This window comes from Macaca nemestrina, chromosome 4 (assembly GCF_043159975.1).
Source record: "Macaca nemestrina isolate mMacNem1 chromosome 4, mMacNem.hap1, whole genome shotgun sequence".
Taxonomy (NCBI): domain Eukaryota; kingdom Metazoa; phylum Chordata; class Mammalia; order Primates; family Cercopithecidae; genus Macaca; species Macaca nemestrina.
Genome location: NC_092128.1, coordinates 100,967,763 through 100,986,299, shown reverse-complemented (window position 1 = coordinate 100,986,299; position 18,537 = coordinate 100,967,763). Strand labels below are relative to the sequence as shown.

At 47.6% G+C, this 18,537-nt stretch overlaps 1 protein-coding gene across 3 annotated transcripts in view; it reads left to right on the top strand.

The window, feature by feature from the left end:
- LOC105475807 (nucleotide binding oligomerization domain containing 1) overlaps positions 1 to 18,537 on the top strand; it is a 49,495-nt gene that overhangs the window by 28,868 nt on the left and 2,090 nt on the right. For all 3 annotated transcript variants that reach the window (XM_011731323.3, XM_011731325.3, XM_071094993.1), the window contains 7 exons: positions 1,793 to 1,876; positions 3,120 to 3,203; positions 3,914 to 3,997; positions 6,382 to 6,465; positions 8,285 to 8,368; positions 11,236 to 11,319; positions 14,967 to 15,050. In XM_011731323.3, coding sequence (XP_011729625.2) covers positions 1,793 to 1,876; positions 3,120 to 3,203; positions 3,914 to 3,997; positions 6,382 to 6,465; positions 8,285 to 8,368; positions 11,236 to 11,319; positions 14,967 to 15,050 — 588 coding nt within the window. The remainder of the gene's footprint in view (positions 1 to 1,792; positions 1,877 to 3,119; positions 3,204 to 3,913; positions 3,998 to 6,381; positions 6,466 to 8,284; positions 8,369 to 11,235; positions 11,320 to 14,966; positions 15,051 to 18,537) is intronic.

Here is an 18,537-nt window from a genome sequence, read left to right as displayed (position 1 = left end):
GCTGGAGTACGGTGGTGCAATCTCGGCTCACTGAAACCTTCGCCTCCCGGGTTCAAGCGATTCTCTTGCCTCAGCCTCCTGAGTAGCTGGGATTACAGGCACACGCCATCATGTCCGGCTAAGGTTTTTGTATTTTTAGTAGGATAGGTTTCCCCTTGTTGGCCAGGCTAGTCTCGAAATCCTGACCTCGGGTGATCCGCCCGCCTCGGCCTCCCAAAGTGCTATGGTTACAGGCATGAGCCGCCGTGCCTGGCCCCTCTGTCCATCTTTTAAATGGGAAACTCCACACCAGTGTGGTGGCCCTGCCCTTCCTACTGTCCCCAGGTGAAGCTTTCCTTCACACCAGTGAGAGAAAAAGCAGCTTGTAGGAAAGCACAGGGTATGGGTAACCACGGGAAGCACGCTCAGCTCTCTGGCTGCGTCAGTTAGGATTAATTTTAGCTGAGAGAGAAAACCCCAAATCTTGGTGACTTACAAACTTATTTCTCTCATGTAAAAGTCTAGAGGTAGGTAGTTCGGGACTGCTATGGAATCTCCATGACCCTCCGGAGTCCAGGCTCTCTCTGCCTTGCTGCTCTGCCATCCTCACTACCTGGCTTTCACATCTTGGCCCAAGAGGGCTGCTCAGACTCCAGCCATCTAGTCGACACTCTGGCGCTCAGTAAGAAGCAAGGGCGAAGATCGAGGGCATGCCTCAAAGTTTTAAGAACACTTATTGTCTATTACTAATTATACTGCTGCTTCGATTTCAGAACTTAATAGTATGGGCAATAGTATTTCAGAACTTAATCAGATGGGCCCAGCTAAAAGATGGGGGAGTCTATTGCTAAGAAAGTATAGATATTGGGAATGTCCACTAGCCTGTGCTATCTTGGGCTGGCCATGCCGTGTACATGCACACTATTTCCCAGCCCAAGCTGGGGACTCTGAGGGGAAGGGTCCAGAGTGTCTGACTTGATCATTTTGATGTGGCCTAAACATCAAGCTTTTCATTGTTCAGCATTTTACTTGTTATCAAGGTCAGCTTGTGGGTCTAACTGGGCCCATGGCTTGTGTTTGTAAGTAAAGGTTTGTTGGAACACAGCCATACCCATTTATTTACTTACTGGCTGCTTCACACTACACAGTTGAGTAGTTGCGGCAGAGACCACATGGCCCCCAGAGCCTAAAATATTTGCTGTCCGACACTTTACAGAATGACATGAGCAGTCTCCTTTGACAAAAGGACCCATAGCCTTTTCCAGTGACAAGTCAGGGTTAGCCCATGTGTTTCTGGATGGGGGGAGGCTGTTGGCATTTTGGGTGCAACAGTTCTTGTGAGACCTGTCCAGCATTTTGCAGGACACCTAACATCACTGGCCCTGCCCGCAAGATGACAGGGCACTCCCTCCTCCAGTCACAACCACTAAAAGCAGCCCCTGATGTTTCCAAACCCATGCCCTCCACCATATGAGAACCAGGTACAGGGTCTGGCTGACACATAGGCCACACGCAAAGGGTGGATGTCAGAGGTGGCTGGCCTCACGTGTCCTCCCTGTGTCCCTCATGGTCATGTGAGGAGCCAGGGGCTGTGCTGCAGCCTCACCTATGGGCTGGTGCAGGACGGGTCTGGTGGCCCCACGTTGGCCAGGCTTTGTAAGGGGCTATTTGGCTGATTGCTGCAGTCGTTCTCCAGGGCCGTCTATACTGGGGAAAACTCCAGGGCCTGAAGGTTTCTGGATCTTTGTAAGATTAATGATCCTTCATAATGAGTGCCTACCCTGACTCGTAATTTTTTTGCTGTTTGTTTCAGACTCAGCGTAAACCAGATCACTGACGGTGGGGTAAAGGTGCTAAGCGAAGAGCTGACCAAATACAAAATTGTGACATATTTGGGGTATGTCTTTCTCCAGAACACTGTGCTAACTACCTAGTAATATACAGAGCTGCAGGGAATTCACATTCCTGTGGGTCTCTGGATGATCCGCATGGATGGCCCAGGGCTGGGGAGGGCGCTGGCCTAGGAGTTGAGAGTCCTGGGTTCTCTTTGTGGCTCGGCCAGTCATGAAGTCTTGCTGAGCCTCAGCCTCCTAACCTATAAAATTGGGATCCCAGTATAGGCAAGAAGGTTTACAACTGGTTATTGGGGGATGCAAAGAGAATATAAGGGGATATGTTGAATAAATGTTAGAATCCTGTTTACATATTAGTCTGGACTATTTTGGGTCCAGAATCCCTCATCCAGAGCCTTTGGGGCAAGACCCGAAAGGGGATTCTGAGTGCATGCTGCAGCCTGATGTGGCCACATGGGTCTACGGCAGTGCCCCATTTTCAAACACTCGTATTTCTCTCGCAGAATGGATGAAACAGTCAAACCAAGTGTGGTAAGAAAGACTATAAATAGCTCCACATCAGTTGCCAAAAGAATTGTGAGAAACTCTGGGCGTTCAGAGCCTTTGAGGTTTTGGAGCCTGAGACAAGGGATTGAGGGCCAGCCCCACACCACTGGTGGCTCTGCAAGCTGGAGCAGTTGTTCAGTTTCTTGGGGCCTCAGTGGCCTTCAATGTGAATGAGGACATGGATGCAAACGACCCCAGGCCACACTCGGCTCCAGGGCTCTGTGTGGCTGTGGAACCCTGTAAGCCTGAGCTTAGCTGCCTTTCAACTTCCATCTGCTGTATTATTGAATTGGCATTGAGTGGTGAGATGGCTGAAAGGTAGACATCAAGAAGTTTCAATATTCAGAATCTTTTCTTCTCAAGTTGCTGAATGTAATCTTAGTTGTAAATACCCACCACCTGCCAGTCACTGCGCACTCATGCACCAGGGCTTTGCGTTATGTCCTAAGATCCTCAGAACCACCCTGCAAGGGGGCTATCATCATTACCCCTGTATTACAGATGAAGAAACTGAGGCACAGAGAGGTGAGGTGACTTGTCTCAGGCCATAAAGCTGGGGAAAGTAGTGGAGCTGGATTGAACCTGGGCTGTGAGACCTCAGAGCCCTGAACTCTGGTGCCTGTGTGTTCCCCTTTCAACCCAGACTTTGGAAATCAGTAGACAGCACATGCTTCAAAAAATAGGGGCTATTAAAATGACATCAGGAGCCAGAAAGTCTCATGGCTGTGCTTTCTCTTGAAGTTTATACAACAACCAGATCACCGATGTCGGAGCCAGGTACGTCACCAAAATCGTGGATGAATGCAAAGGCCTCACACACCTTAAGTAAGTGGGGTAGGCACCAGGTTCCTTAGTATCTTCTCTTGGTCACCCCCTTCTGTTGTTCAAAGATTACATGTCACGATAAAGAGCTTTCATCCTAAAGCCTTCCACTTGTCCCAGGGCCATGTTGGTCAGATGAGGATACCTCTGTGTGATCCGTGAGGCTTAGGGGGAAAGGTTGGCATTTTGATTTCAGTAACTACTGCCCTGAAGAAAGGACTAACTCTCACCCTTTCTGCTGGTCTTTTTGCCCCAAGGGAGTTTCCTGTCTGGTTGCAAGAGCTTGGGCCCTTGCCCTGCTGTAGATGTGCCCTGCCCAGGGGGTGACAGTGTGCCAGGTTTGGAGCCTCTGGTCCTGCCCTGACAGTGGCCACATACCTTAACCCTTGGCAGTCAAAGTGGGACTTCTCAGGTCTTCCAAGGGAAGTCAGTGATGCTGCTGAGGTCACTTAAGAGGACCCCAGGGAGGGCTCAGGTCCCTGAGCTTTTGCAGAGACTGTGGGCCATCTCCTGGAGAGGAACCCTAACTGACTGTCCTCAGGGCTTCAGGTCCCTCCCTGACAGGAGGCCCAGGGCATGGCTCCTGTGGATCCCAGAAGAAAGTGCACAGTTCCCAAGATGGGGCTGGAAGGGGCTCTGTGGTGGGGAGGAGGGTGGCCCACGTTGGAACCCCTGCATAGCTGGAGGCTGACTGTGTGTGACTCTCTCTGCAGACTGGGAAAAAACAAAATAACGAGTGAAGGAGGGAAGTGTCTCGCCCTGGCTGTGAAGAACAGCAAATCAATCTCTGACGTTGGGTGAGTAGAAGGGGGCGGAAGTATGTGGTACAACCTGCTGTGTGTGTATATGGGCCCCTGCTGTTCTTTTCACACATCAGTATACCAGAAGGACCGTTGGGGCTCGCTGTTGGGGAGAGACAGTGGAGAGCTTTCACCGTGCTGCAAAACTGAAACCGTGCCCATTAAGCAATAACTCCCCGGTCCCCTCTCCCCCGCCCCTTGCAGCCACCCTTCTACTTACTCTCTCTATGGTTTTGACTACTTTTCCTCATGTAAGTGGAATCATACAGTATTTGCCTTTTGGGAATGGCTGATTTCACTAGCATCATGTCCTCAAGGTTCATCCACGCTGAAGCATGGGACAGGATTTCCTTTTTTTTTTTTTGACAGAGTCTCACTCTGTTGCCTGGGCTGGAGTGCAGTGGCATGATCTCGGCTCACTGCAACCTCTACCTTCTGGGTTCAAGCAATTCTCCCACCTCAGCCACACAAGTAGCTGGGATTACAGGCACCCGCCACCGATCCCAGCTAATTTTTGTATTTTTAGTAGAGGCAAGGTTTCACCACATTGGCCAGGCTGGTCTCAAACTCCTGACCTCAAACGATCCACCCACCTTGGTCTCCTGATGTGTTGGGATTATAGGCATAAGCCACCATGCCCGGCCAGGATTTCCTTCTTTTTTAAGGCTGAGTAATATTCCATTGTGTGGCTTTGCCATGTTTTGTTTACTCATTCTCCAAGAACAGACACTGGCTTGCTTCTATGCTTTGGCTATTGTGAATAATGCTGCTGTGCACATGGGCCTACAAATATCTCTTCAAGGGACTGCCTTCAATTCTTTTGGGCATATATCCAGCAGTGGGATTGCTGGATCCCATGGTAATTTTTAATTTTTTGAAGAATCATCATAGTGTTTTCCACAGCAGCAGCACCATTTTACGTTCCCACCAACAGTGCATTCCAGTTTCTCCACATCCTTGCCAACACTTGCTATTTTCTCTTTTTGACAGTACCCATCCTAATGAGTGTGAGGTAGTGTCTCATTGTGGTTTTGATTCTTGAGGCTTTTTAAAGCTTTTTGTATCATTATAATTTTTATTGGATTATAAAAGGAACACAGGTAATTTTACTTGGAAACTATGAAAAATAATACAAATGATCTTCTCAGAAAATAATTCTTGTTAACATTTAAGCTCAGTTAAGCTCTCTCACTTTCTCTTTCTTCCTCTCTCTCTTTGTACTACTTTAAAAAAGTATAGTAGGGGTCAGACTGTATGTACAGAGTTTTATCCTTGCCTTTTCACTTCATCTCATGCCTTGAGTAGCTTTCCACTTTATTAAAAATGTGATGCCATTCAGTTGTATAGTAAATACATATATTTAAGCAAAACACTGAAAACGCTTATTCTGGGTTCCAACAAGCCATCCCTGGAATGGTGTAAGCAGGTAGTTTGCTTGGTGCGAACGTGTTGTTGAGGCAGCCGCCATTGTGTTGTGAGTGGGCCACATGAACTTGCTTTGTTGTGTGTCGACAGTGCATGCTGATCCTATTGGGAACAACCAACACTTTGTGCGAACCACACACTGTTATAAGTGCTTTGCATCTGTTCACTCAATGAATCCTCACAACAACTCCACGAGGGAATGCTCTAATTATCCCCATTTTATAGACGAGAGACTGAGATCCAAGAGACTACATAATTTCCCAAAGTCCGCACAGGTAGCAGATGGCAGAGCCAGGTCAGGAGACCACCATCTTACCATGCAGACTGTTTTAGCCAGAGCCTCTCCGGATCTGCTGTAGGGGAGAGAATACAGCTTTATTGCCGCAGCTCTCCACCAAGATGGCCACAGCCACAGAGCTTAGTTGGGTAACATCCTCTTTATGTGACAGGAACATTACTGATAGGGTTTCTGAAGGTACTTCCTGCTCTTTGTCTCCTGGAAGACCATGTCTTCAGGAATGTCTCTGACCCTGCCCAGAGTTGAGCAGTTGCTGGGAACCCAGCACCTGCACACGGCCTTCCCTCCAGGCCTCTGCAGACCTCTGTTCTCCATAGGAGACATGCAAGTGCTTCGTCTCATGAGTTCAGGCTCCCAGGCTGACAGCTCTCCGAAGCTCGCGGTGGGGCTCAGTGTCTAACTGTGCCCCTTGCCGATGGCCTCTGTTCACAAGGCTTCCCCTGCTCTTCGGTCTTGCATCACTCCTTGAATTTGAAATCCAGAGCAGCCCACTCAGAGGTCAGCGTGAGGGATTAGTGTCCAGGCCACAGATCCAGGGACTGGGCACAAACATCTGTCTGTTGAGTAGGAACTGAGCTGTGGCCATTGGCAAAAAAGGAGGGGTGAGCGTGGCTGTTTTTGGGGGAGCTAACATTCACTATCTTGTCTTCTCCTTCAGGATGTGGGGCAATCAAGTTGGGGATGAAGGAGCAAAAGCCTTCGCAGAGGCTCTGCGGAACCACCCCAGCTTGACCACCCTGAGGTAACTGTGGCCCTGCTGTCTCCAGGGGCCAACCTGGTCCCTCCTAGCTGCTCTAGGTTTGCTGGGGAAGAGTGATTGGCACTCCTAATAGAAGAGGGATTTGCATGTGTGATTTTCCTTACTCTTGTCAAACCTTTTTTTGATGCATAAGAGGCCATCTAGTAAAGCACATTCTTCTTCTTTTTTTTTTTTTTTTTTTTTTGAGACGGAGTCTTGCTCTGTCGCCCAGGCTGGAGTGCAGTGGCCAGATCTCAGCTCACTGCAAGCTCCGCCTCCTGGGTTTATACCATTCTCCTACCTCAGCCTCCCGAGTAGCTAGGACTACAGGCGCCCGCCAACCCGCCCGGCTAGTTTTTTTTTGCATTTTTTAGTAGAGACGGGGTTTCACTGTGTTAGCCAGGATGGTCTCGATCTCGTGACCTTGTGATCCGCCTGTCTCGGCCTCCCAAGGTGCTGGGATTACAGGCTTGAGCCACCGCGCCCGGCCTCTTCTTTTTTTTTAACTTTAAGTTCCGGGATACATGCAGAGGATGTGCAGGTTTGTTACATAGGCAAACGTGTGCCATGGTGGTTTGCTGCACCTGTCAACCTGTCATCTAGGTTTTAAGCTCTGCATGCATTAGGTATTTGTCCTAATGCTCCCCCTCCCCTTGCCCCCCGCCCCCTGACAGGCCCGGGTGTGTGTTTTTCCCCTCCCTGTGTCCATGTGTTCTCATTGTTCAACTCCCACTTATGAGTGAGAGCATGTAGTGTTTGGTTTTCTGTTCCTGTGTTAGTTTGCTGAGGATGATGGCTTCCAGCTTCATCCATGCCCCAGCAAGGGACATGATCTCATTCTTTTTTTTTTTTTTTATGACTGCAATGGAATACTTCCATGATGTATATGTGCCACATTTTCTTTATCCAGTCTGTGATTGAAGGGCATTTGGGTTGGTTCCAAGTCTTTCCTATGTAAATAGTGCTGCAATAAACATACGTGTGCATGTGTCTTTAGAGAAGAATGATGTATAATCCTTTGGGTATATACCCAGTAATGGGATTGCTGGGTCAAATGGTATTTCTGGTTCTAGATCCTTGAGGAATCACCTTAAGTATTTATTCATCTCAGTGAATTCTGCATGTGTCCCACACCAGCCAACCACCACCCCCATCAAGACAGAGGACATTTCCAGCCCCTCAGCCATCCCTGCATGCCCCTTGCTGGTAGAAGGAGGGTTTCCTAAGTGCAGATAAAACTTAATAAGATGCTGGCCAGCAGGTTTCTGCCCCTTCCTTGTCCTCAGGATGATGCTAGAAAAGAGGGACTCTTCCTCTCTATAAACAGGGATGCTTCTACCCAGCCCCCGCTTAGGCTGCTGGCCAAATCTTGAGGCCTTGGTATGTCCAAGGCTCTGCTGCTGTCCTTCCTACCACTGAAAAAGAGTCCAAGAAGGTGGGGGCAGTAGCAGAAGAGACTTCACCAGGTCTCGCAGATGGGGTCCCCTGATGGGGCCAGCCTTTAGAAGCACAGCTTGCCAGGCCTCTCCAGCCTCCTGCCCATGTGCGGAAACCTGAGGCACCGACCCCAGCCCACCGTTGTGTGAGCAGGCTGTGCTGATGGCCCGTTTTTCATCCGGCCTCCCCTTGTGCTCTCTATGTGGGCTCTGGGGCAGCAACGCCTGGGCACTGCTGCTGCAGCTGAGCACTTCTGCGTCCTGCCCCGAGTGAGTCTGGGCTGGGGCCACGACCAGGCAGAGGCTTCCCAGCTGTTCTGATGTTGAAGCTAAGATTGAATGTAGATGTGTCTCTAATAATTCACCCCAAGCATGTTCCTTCCTAGTCTTGCGTCCAACGGCGTCTCCACAGAAGGAGGAAAGAGCCTCGCGAGGGCCCTGCAGCAGAACACGTCTCTAGAAATACTGTGGTAACAGCTCGAGTCATTTCATTTGTTTGTTTGTTTTTCTGAGATAGGGTCTCGCTTTGCTGTCCAGGCTTGAGTGCCGTGGCGCAATCTCGGCTCACTGCAGCCTCGACCTCCCAGGCTCATTCAAACCTCCCGCCTTGGCCTCCCGAGTAGCTGAGACTATAGGCACGCACCACCACGGCCCGTTAATTTTAAAATTTTTTGTAGAGATGGGATTTTCCTGTAATCCAGACTGGTCTTGAACTCCTGGGCTCAAGCAGTTCTCCTGCCCTGGCCTCTCAAAGCCCTGGAATTGCAGGTGTGAGCCACTGCACCTGGCACAGAGTCATTTTGGAGGGTTTGGGTCTCAGGAATTATCCCAGGGGCTGCAGATGGCCTGGAATCTTAACAGAAAAGGTATCTTCCCATTGGAAAGGCTCTAGGCCTTTCAGTTAAGTTGATAACTTAATTTCCTCCTAGAGAAGAAAATAGCCACTTCCCCAAGCATGAACAGGTACAGGAGGGGGAAGTGGGCTCCAGGAGCCTGGGTCTGAGGCCTTGGCCTTCTAGGCCCCAGGAGAACCAGAAGGCTGGCCACGCAAGCTATCCAGGTATCCTCAGATACCTTCACATGTGCTTGGCAGAGGCCAACTTCCATGCACTTGGCTCAAAATTTTCTCCCTTCTTCCTCTTCACCTGCCTCCCCCCAGGCAGCCTCCTCCTTCCCCAGGTCTTCACATCAGGGTTTGGCCTTTGTGCTCCATCCAGCACACCTGAAGCCCACAGTCCTCTGAAGGCTTTCACCTGTCACCTGAAGCCCACAGTCCTCGCACCCTCTCTGCACTCCAGGGCACTTACTAAGTGGATGTGGCCTCCTGAGGGTGTTTTTTGTTGGTGTTCCCTTTTTTATGGTCACTTAATGTTTTATTTTGCTTTATTTGAATTTTATTTACATCCCTGTATCATAAATTCCATGCAGGTGGCTGGGTGCAGTGACTCACGCCTGTAATCCCAGCACTTTGGGAGGCTGAGGTGGGAGGATTGCTTGAGGCCAAGAGTTCGAGACCAGCCTGAACAATATAGCAAGACCCTCTATCTACCAAAAAAAAAAAAAGGAAATAAAAAATTCCTTACAGGTTAGGTGAGGTATTAGCTGTATTACACCCCTCCCTATCATCTACTCAGAGCCCAGTGCTCATCTGATCTTGCTAAATTACTGAGAATAATGACAATGTCATCTTTAGGAGAGAGTTTTGACACTAGGCCTGCTGGTCAGTAAGTACATTTTAAATTCTTTCCCCTCAAAAAATCATTTAACGTTTTGAAAAGTAATATATGGTTTTTGGAAAAAATGTAAGACACTAAAGGAGGACGTGAAAGTACCACCTAAAGTTCCTCCTAAAAGGAGGAAGTGAAAGTACCTCCCTTCGTGTTTTCCAAAATAACCTTTCCTTTCTAGACTTTTGTTCTATGTATGTTCAAAGATGTGCAAAATAGAATAGCATTCAACCAGTGGCTCTAAAAATATCATAATCATGGATTACACATATTTTACATGTTTCCTTTAGGGTTTCTCAATCTTGATGCTGTTGACATTTTGGTCCAAGTGATTCTTTGTTACAGTAGGGCTGTCCTGTGTAGGAGGTTTAGCAGCGTCTCTGCCCTATACCTCCCAGTGGTGAGGATCAAAAATGCCTCCAGACATGGCCAGGTGCCCCATAGAGAGCAAAATCACATGGATAGCAGTAATGTCAACACCTAGAAGCCCTCAAGTGCTGACTGCATGCCATGTGTTATTCTACAGTTTTTTCCTGTGTTAACTCACTCAGCCTCACAATCACTCTATACGATCTATACTATTAACATTCACCAGGGAGAAAACTCAGACCCAAAGAACTTAAGCCCCTTGCCCAAGGTCACCCTGCTCGTGGGTGATACAAACCTGCCAGGCTGAGTCCGGAGCAGGTGTCAATGCTGTGTTCTTCTCCCTCCTCATTCTACCTCATTCACCCTACTAGCTGCACATCATCCATTGAATAGATGTCGCAATGTATTTCATCAGTTGTTTCTGATTTAAATTTGTTCAGATTTTACATTAGGATAATAGTACAATGCATGCTGCAATGTGTAAAGCTTTGTGTGTATATCCTTGCACACTGTAGGGTAAATTTCTGGAAGTCTAATTGTCTTAAAATGAAACCCATTTAAAATTTGGACAGGCACATCCAAACTGCCCTTCAAGGAATGATTTTTTAAAAATATTCTTTCTGTTCTATTCTTCTTCCTAATGATTCTTTCGTCCACTGGCACAAGTGGGTCCTACCTATTTACACTGAGGAGCTTTGGTGCTTTATCCAGACCACTTCTGGTTCTAAGGGCCATTGAGAGGCTTCGTGAACTGTTAGTCACTTAACTTGGGTCGCTCACAAGTTAACTAAGAGCAAAGCACTGAACACATTTTAATGTGCAGGCTGTTTCAGGTCTTCAAACTGACTTGGAATAACACACTGTCAGTGGTGTTCAAGGGACCTTGGGACTAGAGGAGACCTGAGAAGCAGGCAGTGGGCCCCCATCTTTGTTTTCTGTGGGCCCCCATCTTCCATGAAATCTGAGGGCTCAGCAAAAGTGGGGAGGGAGGGTGGGCTCCTCTACAGGTAGCCGGGCTAAGAAACAGGAGCCTGGGTACAGGATTTGCATTAGAAATGAGTCCCATTGACCTTCCGTGTGGCTGACAGGCTGGGCTTGGAGCCTGGCTGTTTTCTGGGTTCTCAGAGTGATCATCTGCGTAGCTGGAGAGCCTTGGGCTGGGTTCCTGCTCCTGTGAACTCTAGAACAATGTCTGCCAAGTAGGCTCTCTTGAGTAAATACTTCCTTTTTTTTTTCTCTAGGCTGACCCAAAATGAACTCGACGATGAAGTGGCAGAGAGTTTGGCAGAAATGTTGAAAGTCAATCAGACGTTAAAGCATTTATGGTAACTCAGAGAGCCTTAGAATTTCAGACTGTGTTGCTTTTCAAAAGTATTTTTTGAGATAAAATTTACATACTGTAAAATTCACTCTCTTAAAGTATACAATTCAGAGGTTTTTAGTGCAACCATCACCACCTAATTCTAGAACATTTTTACTTCCCCTCCCCACTCCAAAAAGCGCCTGTATCCATTAAGCAGTCACTCCCTATCATTCTCCTTCCCAGACCCTGGCAACCACTAATCTGCTTTCTGTCTCTATGGATTTGCCTACTCTGGGCATTTCATATAAATGGAATCAAGCAATATGTGACCTTTTGTCTCTGTGTTCTAGCATGTTTCATTCCTTTTTATGGCTAAATGATAATTCACTCTAAGGAAATTTTGCAGTTTATTAATCAGTTGATGGGACATTTGGGTTGTTTCTACTTTTTGACCATGATGCATAATGCTACTGTGAACACTCCTGTTCACGCTTTTGGGTGAACATATGTTTTCATCTCTTTTGGGAATATACCTGGGAACAGAATTTCTGGGTCACATGGCAATTCTGTAACTTTTTGAGGAACCACCAAACTGTTTTCTAAAGTGGATATACTATTTTACTTTCTTCTCACCAGCAATGTATGTGGGTTGCAATTTCTCCACATCCTCACCAACACTTGTTATTGTCCATCTTTTAAAATCTAGTTATACTAGTGGGTGTGAAGTAATATTGTGGTTTTGATTTGCATTTCCCTGATGACAACAATGTTGAATGTCTTTTTATGTGCCTACTGGGCATCTGTATTGCTTCTTTGGAGAAATGTCTGCATATCCTTTGCCTATTTTAAAATTGGGTTTGTCTTTTTATTGCTGAGTTATAGGGTTTCTCTATATATTCTGGGTGCTAGACCTTTACTAGATACAGGTTTTGCAAGTATTTTCTTTCTTTCTGTGGAGTTTTTCCTCTTTCTTGATAGTGACCTTTGAAGGACAAAAGTTTTTCACTTTTTTTTTTTTTTTTTTGAGATGGAGTCTTGCTCTTGTCACCCAAGCTGGAATGTAGTGGCACAATCTCAGCTCTCTGCAACCTCCACCTCCTGGGTTCAAGCGATTCTTCTGCCTCAGCCTCCTGAGTAGTTGGGATTAGAGGCATGAGCCACCACGCCTGTCTCGTTTTGTATTTTTAGTAGAGATGGGGTTTCACCATTTAAGCCCAGGCTGGTCTCGAACTCCTGACCTCAGGTGATCCGCCTGCCTCAGCCTCCCAAAGTGCTGGGATTATAGGCGAGAAGCCACTGCACCCTGCCAATAGTTTTTAATTGTGATGAAATCCAATTTATCTATTTTTTTTTCTTTGGTTGCTTGTGCTTTCAGTGTCTTATCTAAGAAATGATCGCCTAATCCAAGATCGCAAAGCTCTCCACACAAGTTTTCTGTTCAGTGTTATAAGTGTTTCCCCTCACATACAGGTCTGCAATCCATTTTGAGTTGATTTTTGTGTATAGTGTAAAGTGAGGGTTAGCCTCATTCTCTTGCACGTGGATATCCAGCTGTCCCGGCAGCACCACGTGTTGAACAGATTATCTTTTCCTATTGAATGGCCCTGACACCCTTGTCAAAAATCAATTGACCATAGATGTATGGGTTTATTTCTGAATTCTCTGTTCTGGTCCATTGATTTATATGTCTCTCCTATGCCAGGACCATTGCTGTAGCTTTGTAGTACATTTTGAAATCAGGAGATGTGAGTTCTACTTTGTTCTTTCTCAAGATTGTTTAGACCATTCCAGGTTCTTTGCATTTCTTAGGAATTCAGACTCACCTTGTCAATTTCTGCAAAAAGACTAGACTCTGCTACATATTGGTTTTTCTTTGCTTTTTAGCTTGCAAAATTATTTGATCCCATTCCCTAAGTGCAGGCCAGCCTCTCTAGGGAGAGCAGAGCTAGGACAGGGCCAGAAAGACGGTCTTGGCTGCTTTGTGCATTCCCAACCTGCACTGGCCCTAGTGAAGGCAGCCCGAGTGGGTGGATATGCCTGGACACTGCAGGCTTTTTAGGGGCATTAGGTGCTCTCCTTCCTGGCCTCCTGCCAAGTCTTGGTTGGAGGCTGCTTTTCCTGCCTTCCACAAAGCCTAAGTGGTGACTGGAAAACAGCAGAGTGTTACTGAATACAGAACTCGGTGCCCACTTCCTGGTTCTATTTTTGTCCCTTTTGAAAGGGAAGGTCATCACCTCTGACACTGAACCCAGGGGCCCTAGCCCTTGTGGGGTGTGGCTGGGAGCACCAGGTCCTGGCTGCAGCCCAGCCACCAGTGGTCCCGTATGCTTGGGCAGTAAGAGTGACAACAGCTCCCTTCCCCTGGACACTGTGCCTAATACACACCCTCCTCTTGAAATCTCACACACCCAGTAGATGGGGGGCACTCTTACAGTTATTCTCATTTTACAGATGACACAACTGAGGCACAGACAGATACGTTTATTTCTTCAAGATTCTGTAGCTGAAAAGTGAGGAGGGAGGGTTTAAGAGTAGCTGCAACTGCTCTGTGATACTGCCTCTCTCGAGGGAGTCCTCTTCACTCACGACAGCATAGGGCCCTCGTCTTCCTGGTAAGGGCTTCCTTCTTGGGTTAGTGCCAGGATTTCTAGGGGTCAGGTTTAGCAGGAGCCTATTCTACAAACAGCCAGGAGCGGGGAATGACTCTGTGATGAAGTGGAGATACCATAGCCTCTTGATGCATTTATTTCCTGGTTGAGTTGGAAGCATAGCTGCCCAGGGGAGCATTTCAGGAGAGGCCCGGCTTCCTAGCGATTGCTGAAACCTTTGTTTCATTTGAATCACTGCTACCCAGAACAATGGGGTGCATTCTCAGAGGCCCCATTATTAAAGCTTTTCCATTGAGCCCCATGAGAACTGTTCATGAGAACTATTTCATGGCAGCATAACTGTTTCTCCCCGCTCCCTCTTGCATGTTGGTAGCCTGTTAACTTTAAAACCTGCCTTGCCTTTCCTTTGCTACCTGGAAGGAGACGTCAGACTTCCTGTTCCCACGATGTGTTTCTTAGAATTTGTTGTTCAGATTGGTGGTCTCCAAAATATATATACATATTGAAACGGAGTCTCACTCTGTCACCTGGAGTGCATTGGCGCAATCTTGGCTCACTGCAACCTCCACCTCCCGGTTCAAGCAATTCTCCTGCCTCAGCCTCCCGAGTAGCTGGGACTACAGGCACGTGCCACCATGCCCAGCTAATTTTTTTGGATTTTTAATAGAGACAGGTTGGCCAGGATGGTATCAATCTCCTGAACTCATCATCCACCCACGTTGGCCACCCAAAGTGCTGGGATTACAGGTGTGAGCCACCACACCCGGCGCCATATATTTTGATTATGCACCTCTGCAATGAAAAATGCAAACACACACATCTGTTCATGTATTACATTGTGTTCACTATAAAAACAAAGAGAAAATTTAAAAAATGTCAAGCTGTCCTTTACGCTAGTGGATCTGATCTAGACACTTTTAGCCAGTACAAAGTCACATAGACTCGGTTCTTCCCCTGACCAACTTGTCTCTTATCCCAACACACCCTTACAACTCCCTCACGAAGGGGTCAAATTTGATCCAGTATTATGGATTTTATACAAGGTATGTTCTTCTTTCAGGCTTATCCAGAATCAGATCACAGCTAAGGGGACTGCCCAGCTAGCAGATGCGTTACAGAACAACACTGGCATAACAGAGATTTGGTAAGATCCCAGCGTTTGTCACCGTAATAACACCAGTGACTGTTTACTCACCACCACTGACTATGTGCAAGGCACGATGCAGGGTGGTTTCTGTTTATTCCTCCAGCAACCCTGCGCAGTAGTGGTATTACCTCTGTTTTACAGATGTAGACAGAGGCCCAGACCAGTGAAATAAAGTTGCCCAAGGTCACCACAAGAGGTAGAATTCAGCCCAGAATGCCTGATTCCATAGTCTGTGCTCTCCTGCCCTGGGCCCCTGCCCCCATCTACCTTCATTGGGTGGGAGGGGGGAAGTGGCCAATGAAATGATTTCCTAGTGGAAGTAAATCCCCCTGGGACTCAGTGATTGAGAGATGGATGTGTTGGCCAGGAGTTTGGAGCTCGTTCTTCCCCTTTTCTGGGCTCCGTGAGACATTTCCAGGCTGACTTGAACCGACTTATGCTCTTTATCTACTTCTTTTTTCTGCTTTGAGAACTTCCTTATACGAAAAGAAGAAAAAAAGTTTGCTTTACTGTGACATTGAGTGCCATGCCACTTCTTTCTTGCCTCCCATAAGGCACAGACACTTCCCACTCAGCAGCTCCCTTAGCAACTTAATTGCCTGGGTGAGGTGGGACTGGGTGGATGCTGGGAGAGGGGCCTTGTATTAGTCTGTTCTCATGCTGCTAATAAAGACATACCCGAGACTGGGTCATTTATAAAAGTGAGAGGATTAATTGACTCACAGTTCTACATAGCTGGAGAGGCCTTACCATCCCATGGCAAAAAGCGAATGAAGAGCAAAGTCACATCTTACATGGCAGTGGGCAAGAGAGCTTGTGCAGGGGAACTCTACTTTATAAAACCATCAGATCTCATGAAACTTATTCACTACCATGAGAACAGTATGTGGGAAACTGCCCCCATGATTCAATTATCTCCACCTGGCCTGTCCTTGACACGTGGGGATTATTATAATTCAAGGTGAGATTTGGTTGGAGACACAGCCAAACCAAGTCAATCCTGTAGCGCATGCATGGTGTCCAATAGAAACAACGGTCTCCATGCTTGTGCACCTGCTTCATGCCAGGCACTATGTTAGGGGCCGGAGATGCAGCAATTAATGTGACCAAAGTGCTGGCTGACCCAACCTGAGCATGGAGGGCCCAGGATACTTCAACCCAGACTCGTAAATGCTCTGGAAACTTGTTTTGAACCTCAGAGCCTGAGACAGCCCTTCCCAATGTGAAGCTTCAACCCATGTGGAGACTGGCAGAAGGCAGAGCCAGTTTCTGGTAAGAACACAGGAGCTCCTGAGCCCACTGTGGCTTCTCTAAGCTCCAAGGGGCAGTCCCACCATGGACCCAAACCCTCAGCTCAGGTGCCCATTCCTCATTAACTATGTCCTCCTTTCATGACTGGGGAGAATTTCATAGCCAATTAAAAACAAAAAACAAAAAACGGCTCCTTGGCCAACATAGGCTCCTCATACAATGTTTTTTAAACTTTGCTTTAGAACTTGTTTGGAACTTGTCATAAAATCAGATCAGTTTGGTGAGTTGCAACCAACAATATTTAAAAAGAAAGCAGAACAGAACAGAATATTAGGATGCAATGTGCATGGTGCGGAAATATTTCATTCATCTTAGTTCATGCTTGCATGTGAGTGGGTGTGTGTTTGCATAAGCGTTGGTTCACAATGTAAAATGTAATTCTTATTTGGGGTTGTAGACAAAAGGTTTTTTTCTTTGTTTTTTTTTTTTTTTGAAAAACACTGTTGGCTAGGCGTGGTGGCTCATGCCTGTGATACCAGCGCTTTGAGCGGCCAAAATGGGCAGATCTCTTGAGCACAGGAGTTTGAGACCAGCCTGGGCAACATGCAAAACCCTGTCACTACAAAAATTAGCCCGACACGGTGCTATGCGCCTGTAGTCCCAGCTACTGAGGAAGCTGGTGTGGGAGGATGGATGCTTGGGAGGTCAAGGCTGCAGTGAGCCAGGATCATGCCACTGCAGTCCAGCCTGGGTGCTTTTTGTCTCAAAAAACAAGAAAGAAAAAAAGAAAAACACCATCATAGAGAACAGAGCCCAGATCCAACCAGACACCGCGGCCTGTGTGCCTGCGAGGCCCAGCCTGCCCGGCAGCCTGGGAAGCACCTGAGGGCGCTGGAACTGTTTGCATGGAGCTTTGCCCTCAGGGCACTCCATTTCTGCTGCGTCTTATGTTTTGAGGACAGCAGGCAGAGCGGGAGAGGAAGGAGACTGCCGGACTACAGAACAGTTTGCAGAGCAGTCGGCTTCCACTTTTCTCTGCAGCTGGTCAGGCGGGTAGTAAAGACCTACAGTTGCTTTAAATTCTGTCAAGTTTCAAAATCTGCATTGTGTCCCTCTTGAGGGCCACCATTCCTACACAAGGAACCATTTGAGTAGGGCCGGGAGCCTTCAGCTTCAAGGCCTACACTTGTGTCAGGGTGGAGAGGGGAACTGGCCATCAATTCAGAGAGGGCAGGACAGGCGGCCTGGATGCTGGTCTTGGGAGTGTCTTCACTTAGGTCCCTGGCTTGTTCTGGGAGCCTCCAGAGCATGCTCCTGTGTGTGTGACTTCATGGAACTGGGCTCTGAGAAGGCCGTGGCTTTGTTGGCCCTGCCAGGGACTGCCACACCAGGCCACAGGGCTGTGGTCGAGCTGGCCGGGGAGCCAGGGTCAGGGAGCAGCTCTGCTTGGAGCCAGCACTTACAGAGTGAGTCTTCTCCTTGGACTTGTTATCTGTACTGACACTTATTTCTACCTCATTCCTTTCTGAAAATAACTTGGAAGTCTGAAGTCCCTTGGTGAGTTCTGCCTTTAAGAACAGAAATTAGAGGTATAGAATGAACACTATAAATTATAGAAATGTATCCCACTCCAGTATAACAGCTTTCTGTGAGGCTACCTCCAGACTGTGGCTCTGGGAGGGTGGGGCCTGAGTCAAGGTCGTTGCTCCAGTCCTAGGGACTAGCACCGTGTCTTCATTTATTCCTTGACTAACGAAATGCTTGAGCATCAGGGACTGTGCTAGCACCAAAAATCCGGTGGTGAACAACATGGCTTCATGGGTTCGCTGTCTAGAAAGCGAGATGCACATTAAAGAAAAAGAAAATCATTTGCGTAATTATTAAATTACAACTGTGATGGGTACTGTCACAAAGGGGAAGGCCAAGAGGGAACCTGATTTAGATGAGGTTGCAGGGAAGGCCTCTCTGAGGAAGCAGCACTTACTCTAAGCCATGAAGGATGAATAGGAGCTAGACAGCTGAGGTGAGTAGGGAACAGCATGTGCAAAGGGTCTGGGGCAAGAGGGAGTATGAAGAACTGCCAGAAGCTGCTGTGCCCTGGGGTTCAGACAGTGTGGAAGAGGAGACTACAGGAGGCTGAGGAGATAGGCGACAGGGACTGGACCATAAAAGATCTGTGGGTCATGATGCGCGTTTTGGTCTTTATCCTAAAAGTGATGGAAAGTCGGTGAAT